Source organism: Phyllopteryx taeniolatus, chromosome 8 (genome assembly GCF_024500385.1).
Source record: "Phyllopteryx taeniolatus isolate TA_2022b chromosome 8, UOR_Ptae_1.2, whole genome shotgun sequence".
Lineage (NCBI taxonomy): Eukaryota > Metazoa > Chordata > Actinopteri > Syngnathiformes > Syngnathidae > Phyllopteryx > Phyllopteryx taeniolatus.
This window is the reverse complement of record NC_084509.1, coordinates 7,408,497-7,426,552: the sequence shown is the minus strand read 5'-3', so window position 1 is coordinate 7,426,552 and position 18,056 is coordinate 7,408,497. Positions and strand designations below refer to the sequence as shown.

The window sequence follows — 18,056 nt, the reverse complement described above, 5'->3', positions numbered from 1 at the left end:
CGTCTGGCACTGCAGGATTTGAGTCCCTGGCGGCGTAGTGTGTTACTGATGGTAGCCTTTGTTACTTTGGTCCCAGCTCTCTGCAGGTCATTCACTCAGTCCCCCCGTGTGGTTCTGGGATTTTTGCTCACCGTTCTTGTGATCATTTTGACCCCACGGGGTGACAGTTTATGTGGAGCCCCAGATCGAGGGAGATTATCAGTGGTCCTGTATGTCTTCCATTTTCTAATAATTGCTCCCACAGTTGATTTCTTCACACCAAGCTGCTTACCTATTGCAGAGTCAGTCTTCCCAGTCTGGTGCAGGTCTACAATTTAGGTTCTTGTGTCCTTCGACAGCTCTTTGGTCTAGGCCATAGTGGAGTTTGGAGTGTGACTGTTCTAGGTTGTGGACAGGTGTCTTTTATACTGATAACGAGTTCAAACAGGTGCCATTAATACAGGTAATGAGTGGAGGTACATGGTTGGCTATAGTTGAGAACACGTTCACGCACACACCGGCCCTGCCGACCCAGGCAGGCCGCGAGGTGAAAGGTCTCGGAGTTCTCTCTGCAGCTGTCGCCCCCACCATGTTTCCTTGTTGCCTTTTACAACGCCCGGCCCGCCGGCGTCCAATCACAGCAGGGCGGGCCGTGTCCTCCCAGCCAGTCGGGGTGGAGGTCGCGCTATAAAAGTCAGCGTCCAACACCTGGCACACTTGGGCAACCCCTACATTTGGTGGACAGGATCTGATCCCGGGATCTGTTACGTCTTTGTTTCCTCCTGAGCAGGTAACAATGTCAGTTATGTTACAATTTTAGTCTTGTGTTTGTCCTGAAAATGACAGAAATCATATTTTGATTGATTTTATCGAATTTTGGAGAATTGGATGTGCTTAAAGCTGGTGATGCAAAAAACAAAAATGGGAACTTGATACATGTTCCTAATGCCCGTGTGTCAAGTCCTCAAATGTGATTTTTGCTTGACTTGCTTTGAGGTTTTTACTTCATGCAGTTTGACAGAAAACGAGACAGAACCTTAACGGAAGCATGTAAAATCATCCCAGTGGTTAAAATCTAAGTATTCAATGTAGTTTTAACTTTGCATTGAATTAAAAATTAAATTAAAATTTGCATTACATATATGCATGAATACAAAAAAGCGTTTTTAAAAGTTGCTAAAACGTTTTTAAAAAATGCATTTAAAAACAATATAAAATAATGTGAATGTGAAAATAAAAATAGTGAAAAGAATTATCGAAACATGTTATTATTTAATATTATTTCAATTATTTGAATGCTTGAAAGTACAAATAATATTTTATAGAATTATTGTAATTATTTAATTCTAAAATTGCAATTATTTTTATCCATTAAAGTAAAAAAAACATTTGTAAAAAGCACATATCTTTTAATTATTTCATTGTAAATACCAATGATTTTATTGCAACAGAATGATCGAAATAGTTGTTCAATCTAGAAAAATTATAAAAATTTGAACGTTAGATTAAAAAATATTTTTCTTTTTTATGTTTCACTGACTAATATATTAAGAATTGCTGTGTATTATTTAAAACCATAATTAACACAGGGGGGAAATGTGAGAATCTCTGCCTGTGCTTTTAATTTAATTGAATTTTGGACGACATGAAACAGATGCACTTGCACACATTGCCTTTCCTTTTTAGTGCCGCTGCAGGAGGTGTTGTGAGGTGGGGTTGGGGGGCTTTGAGACTATTAATAATCCTTTCTTGGGGGGAGGGTTAAACGGCACAGCTGAGAAAGACATTGATAGAGTGAGTGTGAGAGAGCGATACCTTTGACTTTTCGCAAACCCTTAATGGGATCCACCAATCAGAAAGATGACGCAGAAACAGAACGAGGGAGCGAAGTTAGCGGATAATGAGAAGGTTTCTCCTTTTTACCCGAAGATTCGTCAACAAAGCACTCGAAGCACTCAGGGAAGCCTCAGACAATGCTCGGGGTGCCTCATCCCCAGAAAAATAATGCGCTCATATGTCATAAATGGGTAAGAATCCTGAATATATGAACATATTGTGTTACAGTTGGAGCAGGAATCGCAGCCATGGCCAAAAATTGTCACAACGACTACAAGATGAAGTTCTCGGTGGACGACGAATACCCCGATCTGTCCCAGCACAACAACCATATGGCCAAGGTAACACACACACACACACACACAAACAGACACGCACACAACATAGTGTATACGGTCCAGAAAGTGGCGCTCTTCAAGGATCATGGTTGTGTTGCAGTAGAGTCGTAGGCTCATTCTAGAATTGGAGGACAATTTAGGCACTAGCATTTTTTAATAATTCACCATTTAGTTTATATTTTTTTGTTATGTTAAAAACTGGTAAGGTTTGTATGATATATCTTATTTCTCATATGATATATTTTTCTGTGCTTGGCGCAACCTTGTCACAAATAGGCTTCTCAGGCACTTGAAAAACATAGATTTCCAAAACATTGCTGAAAAAAAATCTATTTTTAAAGTTACATTTCAATTGAATACTAATTACATTTTTGTATTATTGCACAGTAACAGGGTTGCAAATCAATGCTAATGTTATGAGTTTTTGATATGCTAGCTGTGTTAGCTGCTATGCTAACTTAGCTATATCATAAAATAAGAAAAACTTCATAAAATAAGAAAAACTTCTTTCTCTGATAATATGAGTAACAGGGTTGTATTGATTTGAGTGACAGCTGAAAACATTCAAAAAATATGAAAAATAGATGCGTTAACAGGTCAGCGCGATTAGCTTGATGATGGCTAAAACATTTTTAGTAACAAGGATGCGTGTATATTGAAAGACACAATTTCAGAGCATAATCACTACTCATTAAAATACATCAGAAAAAAACAAAATGTTTTCACAATTTCAAGCCATCAACAACTTCCTTCTAACACAAAATGCTGATTTAAAACTTATTTTAGCTGTTATATTTGATAGTAAGTTTATAGTAAGAGGGAGAAACAAGAGAAAAAAAATCAATTTTAGGGGTTTATTGAAAGCTGTTTGTTTTTTAAAAAATATATGCGGATCACTTTAAACAACACCCACAGTGGCTTTTTATTTCAGCATAACTTTAATTTACACAACAGGTGCATGTTTCAGTATTTTATGCATTGATTATTTGAAATTTCATGGGGGGCAGAAAAAAAGCAAATAAAAAGATAATGATTTTAATAAGGTAAACATTTTAAAGATATTTAACAAATGAAAACGTTTGAAATATTCCAATTATTTAAAACATTTATTATAATTGAATTATAATTTGCATTGATTTTAATGCAACACAGTCAAAGGGGAAAATGTGAGCGTATATGCATGAAAACTATCGGCGTTTATAGTGAATACAGATTGGCTGGTGTCTTCCTCCATGCAGGTGCTGACCAAGGAGATCTACGGCAAGCTGAGGGGCAAGTCCACCCCCAGCGGCTTCACCGTGGATGACGTCATCCAGACTGGTGTGGACAACCCCGGTAAGCGGCGCTCCCAACGCGGTTCTGTTGAAACCATAAACCTCGTCATCCTCATCCTCCTCCTCCTCCTCCTCCTCAGGACACCCCTTCATCATGACGGTGGGCTGCGTGGCCGGCGACGAGGAGTGCTACGAGATCTTCAAGGACCTGCTGGACCCCGTCATCTCCGACCGTCACAACGGATACGGACCCAATGACAAGCACAAGACTGACCTGAACTTCGAGAACCTGAAGGCGAGTTGCCATTAGAACAGGAAACATTTGGATATTTTTTTGACAAAATTTCGTCATACTGCATTATTCACATTTGAAAGGAACATAATGCTTGAAGCAAGTAAAACGGTCTTGCGCATGTTTTGCCTAGATTTGAGTTGATATTTCATCTTGGTTAGATTTGAGGTTTTTTTGCAGACACAGTGGATCAATGGTGTGTCTGGTGGTCTTGTTGTTGTTCCCGCAGGGCGGAGATGACCTGGACCCCAACTACGTTCTGTCCAGCCGCGTTCGTACCGGCCGCAGCATTAAGGGCTTCACCCTGCCGCCACACACCAGCCGTGGAGAGCGCAGAGGCATCCAGAAGCTCTCCATTGAGGGTGACTAGCTCAACATCTTTTTTTTTTTTTTTTTTTTTTTTCTCCAGAAAATTGCTTTATTAAAATGTATGTATTCATTTTTCTAAATCACTTATTTCATTAGATAATTGGTTTATAGTAAATAATAAGAGAAAAAAAAATACTATTTTATTAATTCAACAAATTATTTTACACATGTAATATTTAATTATTGTGGGGTGATAAACAACTTAATTATGATCAAATAAAATTTAGATGTACTGTATATTTTATCGAACAAAGGTCAGATTTGTTTGGGATTATATATAAATGAGAAGGATTATTCCTATGTTTAACAATGTTTTATTTATTTTAATAGATAATTGGCGAATTAATTCTATTTCAATTAATCATAAAATGAGAAATAATTAGATTTTTAGTCTTAAAATAAACTACAACAATCAATATTTTATTTTAAAACAATTTGCTGATGAATGCTGTCAACAATACATAAATAATAAAATATGAAGATTAATAATTTTATTTTTTTATTAAATATTTCATACATTTAATGATTATTTACTTAAATAAATAACATAATCTAATTATAAATAAAAGTAATAAATGCATAAATATAACATTCACCTACTTATTCGAATAAATAATTGTTAGTCAACCGTTATGTAATTAATTATAAATAATAAATGGGACTTGAATCTTATTTTATTATTAAACTATATTAATAATACATACAGGATAGGGACTGGGCCCGACTGTGAATAGTGAAAATCTGTGAATATTTGACACCCACTGTAATTGCCATTAAATAAACAAACAAACAAATAAATGAAAAGGCGTGAATAAGCGGTAAAGTATCGCCAATAAGCAGTTTCTGCAAAAAATGGGAAAATAAAAAAATATATATTAAAACTAAAATCCACAAAACAATTGAGAATATGTACGAGTCCACATTTAATGTTACATTTTATTAATAAATATTTGTATAATTTAAATAAAATTAATCCTAACTGATCAAATGTAAATAAGGAATTGTTTTTTAATATTAAAATAAACACACACACACCCACACACTTTATTAAACTACATTTATTGATGACCAGGTCCACCTGTCTGTCCTAAAGTGGTCCTTACCAGGACCAAAAAGTGTCATGTAAATTTGACACACCACAGAGAAGAGTAATGTTAACAAGCTTACCAAATTTGAATGAATAATTCAAAACAAAATCACTAAGTATATAAAATCATGTTTCAAAACTTGAAACAGCTCTCAGACGCTGCGGGCGTGTCGAATGGATGCGCCAAAAGGAATCAAACATACTGAGGGGGTGATAGGTTATACAATGTAAAATCACATTAGGAGGCTCTACTTCAAAATTCAATAGTTATTGTGGAATATAATCAAATAAGCACACAACTCAATGTACCCTCATCGTTGGTGACATATTGTCACAGCCGAAGACGGCCCCCCGACGACAGCGGGACGGTAGGAGGAAGCCCGGGTCGTTAGACAGTCGGCACTGCCCCATTCACTAGTTTCAAGTTACTCGCGAAGACATGTTGTCTCTGGTGAAAGTTTACAAACTATCTGCCATAAAATTGTGCACTGAAGAGTCAGCTGGTGGTGTTGCTGTTCAGCTCGCCATCTGCGTGTCTTTAAAAAGTCAACCCATCGCTTTTTGATTTCCCAATTTTTTGGGAGCTTAAAAAACGTCACCGAGCTGCAGCCATCGTTAGCTTGCTACTGGCACGCTGGAGTGGTAAACGGGCCTTGTTAAGGGAGCTAACCACAGCTAACTCACATCTGAGCAGCCAAATGAAATGACGTCACTTTGTACTTATATAGTGGGGGAGGAAACCTTTCGCTAGAAAGTATCTGCCCGGGGATGTGCTTTAGCCCCGCCCACAAAATCAGGACAATTCAAACAGTGAAAAAGATGCTTAAGCTATATCTCAACAATTCAGCACTATATTGTTATGTCTTTGCATAGGTTTTCAACACTTATCTTCAAACATATTTAATGTATTTAGGAACAAAACATGGATATCTGCTTAGAGCCTCTTTTAAAAATCAATTGTGGCCCTCGAGGACAAAGGTTTTGTCCACAACCACTAAACCAAATGTCAACACAAGTGCAAAAACAAATGTTTACGCAAGCACTAAAAATGCTAACACAAGCGCCAACACAAGTGCTAAAACAAATAGTGCTAACGTTGTCCCGCCTCCCTGTGTTCCTCCGCCATGCAGCCCTGGCCAGCCTGGAGGGCGAGTTCAAGGGCAAGTACTACCCCCTGGACGGCATGACCGACGCCGAGCAGGAGCAGCTGATCGCCGACCACTTCCTGTTTGACAAGCCCGTGTCCCCGCTGCTGACATGCGCCGGCATGGCCCGCGACTGGCCCGACGCCAGGGGCATCTGGTGAGCGGAAACCCGGCGCTCTTGTCTCTGTTAACCCTCTTGAGCAACGATTCTCAACCACTGTGGAATTGGTCACAAATACTGTATCGTTGTTTGCTTATCTATGCCAGTGACATATAGTGACAGGCAGAAAATTGAAATGATAAATTCCTCAAAATTCCTTGGAAAATTTCCCCCCCCCCCCTTAAAATCCAATGTTTTCTTGTAAAAATCCACCTCCAAAAAAATCATGTTTTTCTATCAAAAATCTGACTTTTCTTTAGTCCAACTTTATAAATAAACAACAACAACACTTGTTTTTATAACATTACGTCCATTTAAAAAAACAAATTTTTTTCCAAATGAATCCTGGCCCCCAGGTCGCATGAACCCCCACCCCAGCCTTGGCTGTGATTTTTCTTGGAAAAAAATTAATTCCAATTTCATTCTTAACAAAAATGGCTTTCTAACAATAAATAAAATCAAAAATTTTAAATAATGTCCTTGGGGGGGGGAAAATTTATTCTTGGAAAAGAAATCCTACTTTTTGGAGTTTTGTGCTCCAACTTTGAGCTTCTCCTGCTGTCCTCTGTGTGGCAGTGAAGAAAAGACTACATTTTTCGAGAAAAAAACCAACTTTTTTCTAAAAAAAAAAAAAAAAAAAAGAAAAAGAAAACTGCTTATCTTTATGAATTGAAAAAGTGAATTGAGATGAGCTCCTGATTCCTTCAGTATTCACTTTACTCTTTGTGACACTTTCGTTTGATGTTGTGCTGTGAGATTTTTCCCGTGTAAAATCTGTGCCTTGGCTAAAACAAAGGTTGGGAAACACTAAGCTGGTTAGTGAGGCTGATTTCGGTGGTGCAGGCACAACGACAACAAGACGTTCCTGGTGTGGGTGAACGAGGAGGACCACCTGCGCGTCATCGCCATGCAGAAGGGGGGCAACATGAAAGAAGTGTTCAGACGCTTCTGCGTTGGTCTGCAGAAGGTAAACCAAAATTAACAACAACAACAAGCTACAAAAGACAAGTCACTTTCTTTTCTCTCACTGACTCAGCCGAAGCTGTCACGGTCATGAGTCATCGGCTTCTCGGATTAAAAATCGATAAATTAATGAATAGTACAATTCGAATGGTCATGACTAAATAATTGGTCAGGTGATCGTAATAAAAAGAATGAGACTGAATATGGTGACTGATTGGCTTTCCTTGGTGGGCTCAGATCGAGGAGATCTTCAAGAAGCACAACCATGGCTTCATGTGGAACGAGCACCTGGGCTTCATCCTCACGTGCCCCTCCAACCTGGGCACCGGCCTGCGCGGTGGCGTCCACGTCAAGCTGCCCAAGCTCAGCACGCACCCCAAGTTCGAGGAGATCCTCACCAGACTGCGCCTGCAGAAGCGCGGCACAGGTACGAGCCTGGATCGGGGCTCCCTTCGCTTGGGTTTTCTTCACACTGGCCCGTCCCGGCGTCCAGTGGCCAGCTACAGCTTCGTGTGCCATTAAACAAACTATTTTGATCAAAATAATACAATTTTAGAAAGTAATTTGTTCAAAAGATCAATTTTTTTCCTTTTGAATAGGGCAAAAAAAAAATCTGAAAAATTCAACAGTGACCCCCACCCAATATATGTTTATATATATATATATATATATATATATATATATATATCTGAAAAAGGTTTTATTGAAAACAAATATTTTCAAAAAAGTGACTTTTGACTTTTTTCCATTATAAAACTAAAATCCCAAATTTCCTACAAAAACAATTGAATAAATAATGTTTTCCCTGAAAAATCCAACTACACCCTATAAGGTATGTCATCCACAATCCAACCTGTTTTCCTTTCAAAAATAAGATTTTCTTAAGAAGATAAATTCATGGTGACCGACTGGTTAGCACATCTGCCTCACATTTCTGAAGAGCCGGGTTCCCCCAAAATCTTACTTTCAAAAACATTTGAAAGCTTTTTTCCCACATTACATCCCGTTTTAAAAACCCACCTTTTCCCGTATAAAATGCAAATTTTCCGCGTGCTCAACCGTAAGCGTTTGGAGCGTGGTGATCCACTGAACTTGACCTTTCTTCTGGCCTCCAGGTGGCGTGGACACGGCCTCTGTGGGCGGCGTGTTCGACATCTCCAACGCCGATCGTCTGGGATCTTCCGAGGTGGACCAGGTTCAGCTGGTGGTGGATGGCGTCAAGCTGATGGTGGAGATGGAGAAGAAGCTGGAGAAGGGCGAGTCCATCGACGGCATGATCCCCGCCCAGAAGTAAATGAAAAGACCAACAACCCCTGCGGTGACTGCCTGTGTTGTTGTTGTTTTTTATATAAAAAAACAAAACCAAAATGAAGCCTGTTTGTCTTTGGACAACATCAGTATCCTCCCTTCCTTTCCTTTCTCCTCTGTCACATCCTGGGATCAATCCATCCGCTCACTATTTCTCTGGTTGTAAATTAGAACTGGACTAATAAACAAAAGCCCCATTCAAAAACAAACTACTTTGTCTTGATTTCTTTTATGCTTACTGAATGTTAACCACACCACAAAACGTAAGACATTTTCTTGCTGAGACTCCATCCATTTTCTGAGCCGCTTCTCCTCACAAGGGTTGCGGGAGTGCTGGAGCCTATCCCAGCTATCATCGGGCAGGAGGCGGGGGTACACCCTGACCCTGAACTGGTTGCCAGCCAATCGCAGGGCACATACAAACAAACAACCATTTGCACTCACATTCACATTCACACCTAGGGGCAATGTAGAGACTTCAATTAACCTACTATGCATGTTTTTTGGGATGTGGGAGGAAACCGGAGTGCCCGGAGAAAACCCACACAAACACGGGGAGAACATGCAAACGCCACACAGGCGGGGGCGGGGATTGAACCCCGGTCCTCAGAACTGTGAGGCAGATGCTCTAACGAGTCGGTCACCGTGCCGCCTGCTGAGACTCCATTGAACTGAATTCAGGACAAGCTGTGATTTAAAAAAGCAAACAAAATAAATAAAATAATTTAAAACAATTTCTTTTTGAGTCATTAACATTACATTATCAACTAGAGGAAGTCATTTGTAACAATTTAGATTTGGCAATAATGACTGACCTATAGTGTCAATTGTGGAAAAAAAAAAATCACTTTTTCTCACACCCTCAGTCACATTTCTACTTTTTTGTCTTTTTTACATCCCTATCTCCAGCCCTAAAAATCAACAACAACTCTACTACAACTATGTATCTGTCTGCACATCCATCCATTTTCTAAAGCGCTCATTATAGTCCTCATTAGTGTCACAAGTGAGCTGGAGCATATCCTAGCTGACTTCAGGTGAGAGGCGGTTTCCTCCCACATCCCAAAAAACATGCATGGTAGGTTAATTGAAGACTCTAAATTGCTGTGAGACAGATTTGCTAACATTAACATACAGATGTATCCATGGTCCGAGCAATGCAATAAAGCTAGGAACGAAGATTGCAGCGTTTGTTTTTGCGTTAGCTGAAGGCAAATTAACTAATAAGCTAATTTCTATCCCAGATAAAACAAGACATTAAAAAAGGCAATCTGAAATATCAGCAGTTGAAAGTCTTTATTTGTCACACGTGATGTTTTGAGGACTGCAGCTCACTCCATAAATTAAAAACTGTGATGGCTACAAAAGGCGCTAAAGTGATGTCCTGGAGGCCCGAAAGAAAAAGAAGAAAGAAAAGAAAAATCACAGCTTGATGTCTTCAGGCACCAGCTGAAGACCAGCCACATACTGACACTTGAAGCTTTTTGTCTTTTCAGTGGTTGACAGTCACACGCCTTTAACGCAGATCATCATTCCTTTGTTACACCCGCAGAACGATGTGTTGTTGTCCAGGTAGTACTGTAGCATTGTGTAGTGCAATGCTACGTTCATAAACGTTTCTGAGCTGCTTATTTTTTTTTTTTTATAGTACTGACTTTAATTACCTGAGAATTTTTACATGAATGTTCAAATCCGAAACGACAAAAAAAACGGGATGATTATAACAACATGTTCATACATCACAGTCTATCATAGAACTTTCCAGATAGCACACAAATATGCCCCCTAGTGGCTGTTAGGAGTCTAGGGACCAGTCTCAGCAATTGGACTTAACCATAAATATGAACAATAGGTAGATACGACACACCCCTTTGAGCTGCGTGCTTAAGGCGACGTTAAAGCTGGTTGGGACAAAGTGGCGGCGCATTCCATGTCTGTGGACGGCACGATAACATAGTAAACGTCATGAAAATCGCTTGAGAAATGAACAAGTTATGACTTATTTTCAATGTATATGCATTGATTGTACGATGGGGCCGCAACGTAGGCACGTAGCTTAGCCGGGCTGCTACGGCGCGCTGGTATAGCTGTGGATTGGACGCTTGCTAACTGTGGTAAAATGATTTCACATCAGATATTTTGTATATTCTTTTACGTTAAATAGCATTTGCGTCTTAATTCTAACGTTGTGCTACATAGCGAAAGGTGTACAAACCAACACATGAATCGCAGCAATCTGATTGGAGGCTTGGGTGATCGTGAACCAACAAATACATCACAGCATTCAGATTGGTAGTAAGCTTTAAGACCATGATGGGATATCATTTAATTGTTGAAAACACCCAATATTGTTATCTTATGTTGAATAGCATTTGTGTGCTAATGCTAACATTGGGAAGCTAGGCAGCAAAAGGTGTGGTGTTGGTATTTACCAACAAATACATTACAGCAATCGGATTAGACGCTTGGCAACTGCTTGGAGAAGATGACAGGATATCACGTCTCATATTTCGGATATTTTTATAAGTTTTAACAACATTAGTGTGCTAATACCTACATTGTGATGCTAGGCAGCAAAATTTGTGTGTTAGTGTTAACCAACAAATACACCACAGCGATCGGTTTTGACACTTATTAACTGCTTGGAGATGGTATATGTTGTCCCATTTTTCTTATATATATATATATATAATATTTTTTTTTTTTTTACATTTAACAGCTTTTGTGTGTTAATGCTAACGTTGCAGTGCTAGGTAGCCAAAGATGTACGAGCATTAAAGGTTCATAGAGTGACTCTCTAACATGGACTTAGTATAAAAAGTCCATTTAATTTCGAAAAACACCTTGGTTTTGTTATACTAGAGTCCAGAAAAGCCCCCTCTGACAGCTACTACTATTTTGACAACAGTTTTGTATCTGCTTTGTCCATATTTGGCTAAGAACACCCCCTTTCCTCTGATTGGTTGCTTCCGTGTAAAAGACCCAACCCTCACTACTTGTGAGCGCAAATGTATGTTATGTTGACAGCGCTGGTTCGGGGGCGGAGAGATAGGCGGAGATCTTCGCTATTGACGTAGATAAGCTTGAGAAATTTGGATGACCCGATTTCAGGCCTCTCAGCAGAAAAACGTCTCTGGAATGCTGGGACAATTTTAATCCATGTTTAAAATATTTACTGAGGCACCATAGAGCCAAAATAACATCCCAAATACGAGAAAAAGTTGGTTTAGTAAAATATGGTACCTTTAACCAATAAGTACATCACAGAAATTTGGGTGGATGCTTGCTCTCAACTTTAAGACAATGACAGCAAATTACATCCAATATTTATTTTTAATGTTAAACAGCATTTGTATGCTAATGCTAACATTGCGATGCCAGGTAGCGAAAGGCAAATACATCATAAAAGTCCAATTGAACGCTTGGATTGACGACGATGGAATATCATTAACGCAAAAAGGTAAACTTTGCAGATTTGTTAAATTCTAATTGAATGCTAACATTGCGATGCTAGGTGGCCAAAGGTGTGCGAGTGTGAACCATGAAATCCATCCCACTCAGCAAACAACAAAAAAAAACTACAATAGGAAGAGGAAGTACTGTATTTGCGAGGGTGAGAGTAGAACTGTGTTCACTGAATGTTACCCTCTCGAAGTTGGCGGTCAGAGTACATCATTGCTACCTCAGGACCTGCTACACACAATGTTTGCTGTCTGTCCGTGCTTTTTATCAATAAAGTTGATAAATGTGACCATAAATAGCAGCGCTTCAAAAAGGAATGATGCGAAATCTATTTGAAAATAAAATATCATACCTAATTATGAACAAGTATTAGGGCCACATTGAAACGAACAAAAAATATATGCCCAGAATAAAGTTGGGATCTTACATCATTTTCCATCCATCCATTTTCCGTACCGCTTCTCCTCACTTGGGTCGTGGGCACGCTGGAGCCTATCCCAGCTATCTTCGGGTGACAGGTGGGGTACACCCTGGACTGGTTGCCAGCCAATCGCAGGGCACATATAATCCAACCAACCATTGGCTCTCACATTTGCACTTACGGGCAATTTAGAGTCTTCAATCAAGCTACCATGCATGTTTTTGGGATGTGGGAGGAAAGCGGAGTGCCCGGAGAAAACCCACGCAGGCACGGGGAGAACATGCAAACTCCACACAGGCTAGGCTAGATTTGAACCTGGGTCCTCAGAACTGTGGGGCAGGGTGTGCTAACCACTTCCACTGTGCTGCCTTTTACATAATTATAAGTCTCTTTTGTGTGTGTGTGTGTGTGTGTGTGGGGGGGGGGGGGGGGGGGGAATCTTATTGAGAATAAAGTCATTTTTTAATGAAGAAAAAGTCATTTTAAATGGGAATTCTTTTCTGACAAACATGACTTTCCCTCCTAAAACCAACACTTTATTAGAGGAATATTAAGACTTTCTTGAACAAATCCTCAGACCAATTTTTATCAGATTTTATTCTCCCTCCAATGCAATTATCTTTTGTTTTTCTCAAAACAAGGACTATTCTCAAGTTTTGCGATTAAAAAAAACAACCTTTCTTCTCAAAAAAAAAGAAAACCATTTTATTTTCCAAAGATGACTTGTTTTTCTTTCCTAAAATAAATTTTTCTTCAAAGAAATACAATTTTCTTTTCCCGCAACAAACATTATTCTCAATATTTCTTGTTTTCTCGCCAACAAAATCTTATTTTTTTTCCCTCCAAGAAAGAATACAATATTCTAATAAAATTCTGCATTGTCTAAACTTTATTTTATTGTTTTTTTACAATTATTTTAAATCCACTTGCGATTATGTCATAATTTCTCAAAAAAACCTATGACAATACCCAAATTATTGTCTTTTTTAATTTCAAGAAATTGTTTTTTTCTTGGAAAAATACAATATTTCTGTCCTTTAATATAATTTGCGTATTCTCATGAGATATCTTTTTTTTCCTGGAAGAATATGACTTTAGTCTCCTAAGATTGAGTTTTTTTGTGGTTGTATAATGAGTATTTTGTTGTTGTTTTGAATGTGGTCCTAACACTCGTTGGTAGCTGATCAGTCAAACATGATGAAATAAATTGTGTGTGTGTAGTTCTCTTTTTGTTTGTTTACAGCAGTTCAAGGTGGGACACAGAATGAGGGTCTTTGGCGGACGCACCGCAAGGAGTTTGCGCCCTCATCTTCTTCCCTCATTACAGACTTAGTCCCCGCGCGCAGCCCTCAGAGCTCCAGCTCCTTGGACACTTTGGTGGCGATGTCCCTGAAGGCGAGCGGCGCCCCCCAGAGGCGCTTGAAGCGCACACCGCTGCTCTGCGCCGGCCCGCCGGGCAGCTGGCACACTTCGGCCTCAAAGGCCACGCGGGCCCCGGCTGCTCCGTGCGTGCAGGACAACAGGAAGGGGCCCGCCAGGTGGACCTGGCAGCCGCAACCCTGGGCCGCCTCCCGCAGAGCCAGGACCACCTCGGCCGGGTCGCGGGGGCTGCGCACCCTCACATCCCAGCCGCATCGGGGGGTCCGGGGCTGCTCGGACGCTTTCTGATGCCCAGATAGATGGCGACTGCACCACATGGGATGGGGGTGGTGACAGGTTGAGAGGGGGAGGGGCGAATGCAGGTTAGGTGAGTTAGGATGCGTTTGATGGAGGGAAAGAAAGAAGAAAAATATATTAACATCACATATTAGTTACATTTAAATAAAGTACTTCTATAAGGTAAAAGCATTTGCTCGTATACTAACCAAGGGGTTTCATATACTTAACTGCAGAGTACTAGGCGCTACACAGCAGATTTATATAAACTTTATTAATGCTATATTTTATTTTGTATATACAGTGCATTTTAAATAATTGTAATGCATATTTAATGGTATTCATTTATTTATACTATATAAAATATATTCTCTTCTTTTCCTTTCGGCTTGTCCCGTTAGGGGTCGCCACAGCGCGTCATCCTTTTCCATGAGAGCCTATCTCCTGCATCCTCCTCTCTAACACCAACTGTCCTCATCTTCCCTCACGACATCCATCAACCTTCTCTTTCTTTGTTCTTCCTCAAGCTTTCTTGCCTAGCAGCTCCATCTTCATCATCCTTCTACCATTATACTCACTCTCTCTCCTGTGCACGTGTCCAAACCATCGAAGTCTGCTCTCTCTAACTTTTGCCTCCAAACCATCGAACCTTGGCCGTCCCTCTGATGAGCTCATTTCTAATCCTATCCAACCTGGTCACTCCTAGAGCGAACCTCAACATCTTCATTTCCGACACCTCCAGCTCTGCGTCCTGTTGTCTCTTCAGTGCCACTGTCTCTAATCCATAAAAATGTTGAAATTTTTGCAGATTTCTTAAAAAAGAAAAACTGAAATATCACACAGCCATAAGTATTCAGACCCTTTGCTGGGACACTCATATATTTAACTCGGGGGCTGTCCATTTCTTCTGATCATCCTTGAGATGGTTTTACACCTTCATTGGAGTCCAGCTGTGTTTGATTACACTGATTGGACTTGATTAGGAAAGCCACACACCTGTATATATAAGACCTTACAGCTCACAGTGCATGTCAGCGCAAATGAGAATAAAGAGGTCAAAGGAACTACCTGAAGAGCTCAGAGACAGAATTGTGGCAAGGCACAGATCTGTCAGAGGTTACAAAAAAATTTCTGCTGCACTTAATGTTCCTAAGAGCACAGTGGCCGCCATAATACTGAAATGGAAGACGTTTGGGACAACCAGAACCCTTCCTAGAGCTGGCCGTCCGGCCTTTACTGAGCAATTGGGGGAAAAGAGCCTTGGTGAGAGAGGTAGAGAAGATCCCAAAGATCACTGTGGCTGAGCTCCAGAGATGGAGTTGGGAGAATGTTCTACAAAGTCAACCATCACTGCAGCCCTCCACCAGTCGGGGCTTTATGGCAGAGTGGCCCGACGGAAGTCTCTCCTCAGTGAAAGACACATGAAAGCCCGCATGTAGTTTGCTAATAAAAACACCCTTAGAACTCCAAGATGGTGAGAAATAAGATTCTCTGGTCTGATGAGACCAAGATAGAACTTTTTGGCCTTAATTCTAAGTGGCATGTGTGGAGAAAACCAGGCAGTGCTCATCACCTGTCCAATACAGTCCCAACAGTGAAGCATGGTGGTGGCAGCATCATGCTGTGGGGGTGTTTTTCAGCTGCAGGGACAGGGAGACTGGTTGCAATCAAAGAAAAGATGAATGCGGCCAAGTGCAGGAATATCCTGGACAAAAACCTTCTCCAGAGTGCTCAGGACCTCAGACTGGGCCAAAGGTTCACCTTCCAACAAGACAATGACCCTAAGCACACAGCTAAAATAACAGAGTGGCTTCAGAACAACTCCGTGACTGTTCTCGAATGGCCCAGCCAGTGCCCTGATTTAAACCCAATTGAGCATCTCTGGAGAGACCTGAAAATGGCTGTCCACCAACATTCACCATCCAACCTGACAGAACTGGGGAAGATCTGCAAGGAGGAATGGCAGACGATCCCCAAATCCATGTGTGAAAAACTTGTTGCATCATTTCCAAAAAGACTCATGGCTGTATTAGCTCAAAAGGGTGCTTCTACTAAATACTGAGCAAAGGGTCTGAATACTTATGGCTGTGTGATATCTGTTTTTCTTTTTTAAGAAATCTGCAAACATTTCCAAATGGTGTGTACATTAATGAGGAAAAAAATAACTTAAAATGATTTTAGCAAATGGCTGCAATATAACGGAGTGAAATATTTAAGGGGGTCTGAATACTTTTTCCGTACCCACTGTATGATACGTTATTTCAGTATTTAAATTTCGGTGGGACTGAAAGACTTTTTCTTTCAGTCCGAAACAGAAAATGCACTTTTGGGCTATTCAGCCGAAATACTTCAGTGGGCTATTTCCGTTTGAGCCGTAACATTTCAGCGGCCGAAATTGCGGTGCATCGCTAAAAATATAAATAAAACAAAATAAGCAAAAACAAAATCATAACGTTATAAAACAACATAATACATCTTTATCAATATGTATATTAACACATTTTTCTACATTTTACATACGATGTATATATTTTAAATAGCATAATATATAAATTATTATATAAAATATATTTTGATATCTGTATTACATACGTCAGCTTTACAGATGCCGCGTCTGCTGTGCAGGTGCTGGCAGAGTCTGTCCACTATTTGAGAAAATGCACTATTTTCTGAGTCATTTTTACACTGAATGAATATGTAACTTTTCCTCATGACCATTTTCTACAGCACGTCTAAAGAGGGTGAAAAAGGAGGTTTAAGATGTGAAAATAAGGATTATTATTTTCACCAGGTGGTCAGCCACAACACGGCTAACTAACATGAGCTAATGTTACCTGCTGCTCTTAGCCTGAGACACTGAGAGGAAACACACAAAACAAGTTTTAGCAAACAAAAGGAGCACTTTGTGCATTAAAGCTTTGCTACGACTGGATGCTTATCTGGTGTAGGAAAACATTTTCTAACTTAAAATAGACGCCATACATTTGTTTTAGAAAAAAGATCACCATCTATAATGAAGAAAATAATACTATTCTTATAAGATTATGACAAATTCGGACTGCTTGTCTCCCAAATATCTAACTTTTTTCCCCCACTACAATTGTGACTCATTTTCTCCTAAAAATCTTTTTTTTTCCCCCCTTGGAAAAAATGCAACTCCCCCAACACCCTGACTTCTCCATCCATTTTCCATACCACTTATCCTCACAAGGGTCGCGGGCGTGCTGGAGCCTATCCCAGCCATCTTCGGGCGAGAGGCGGTGTACACACTCAACTGGTCGCCAGCCAATCGCAGGGCACATATAAACAAACAACCATTCGCGCACACATTCACACTTAAGGGCAATTTAGAGTCTTCAATCAACCTACCATGCATGTTTTTGGGATGTGGGAGGAAACCGGAGTGCCCAGAGAAAACGCACGCAGGCACGGGGAGAACATGTAAACTCCACACAGGCGGGGCCGGGATTTGAACCCCGGTCCTCAGAACTGTGAGGCAGATGTGAAACCATTCGTTCACCATGCCGCCACACCCTGAGCTCGTTTTTTAAATTAAATTTATGAATGTGTTCTAATAATATACTTTCGTCTCCTCAACAAATATTTTTTTCTAGAGAAAAAAAAGACCCTTGAAAAAAATTGAAATTTTTTCTCGAAAATATTTTTTTCCTTCTAAAAATGTGACTTTTTTATATTCTAAAAATAATACATCTTCCACCTAAATTAGTTTACATTACCTACATTTTAAATAATGACTGGGCAGGTA

At 39.9% G+C, this 18,056-nt stretch overlaps 2 protein-coding genes across 11 annotated transcripts in view; one reads left to right on the top strand and one right to left on the bottom strand.

The window, feature by feature from the left end:
• Positions 1–610: 610 nt before the first annotated feature.
• Positions 611–8,960, top strand: ckmb (creatine kinase, muscle b). 2 transcript variants are annotated; one of them, XM_061781362.1, is made up of 9 exons: positions 611–769; positions 2,044–2,156; positions 3,392–3,488; positions 3,568–3,722; positions 3,949–4,081; positions 6,306–6,477; positions 7,324–7,447; positions 7,681–7,870; positions 8,559–8,960. In XM_061781362.1, exons 2-9 carry the CDS (start codon positions 2,064–2,066, stop codon positions 8,735–8,737), a joined length of 1,143 nt encoding a protein of 380 aa, XP_061637346.1. In that variant the 5' UTR covers positions 611–769; positions 2,044–2,063; the 3' UTR covers positions 8,738–8,960. The 2 variants fall into 2 exon arrangements, with proteins under 2 accessions (XP_061637346.1, XP_061637347.1); XM_061781363.1 differs by having other exon boundaries at positions 753–777.
• Positions 8,961–10,023: 1,063 nt separating this feature from the next.
• The window catches only part of mark4b (MAP/microtubule affinity-regulating kinase 4b), a 56,200-nt gene continuing 48,167 nt past the window's right edge, over positions 10,024–18,056 (bottom strand). For 5 of the 9 annotated variants that reach the window (XM_061781347.1, XM_061781345.1, XM_061781346.1 and 2 more), the window contains one exon: positions 10,024–14,320. In XM_061781347.1, coding sequence (XP_061637331.1) covers positions 13,984–14,320 — 337 coding nt within the window. In that variant the 3' untranslated portion in view covers positions 10,024–13,983. The other 4 variants (XM_061781349.1, XM_061781354.1, XM_061781350.1 and 1 more) reach the window with 4 other exon arrangements.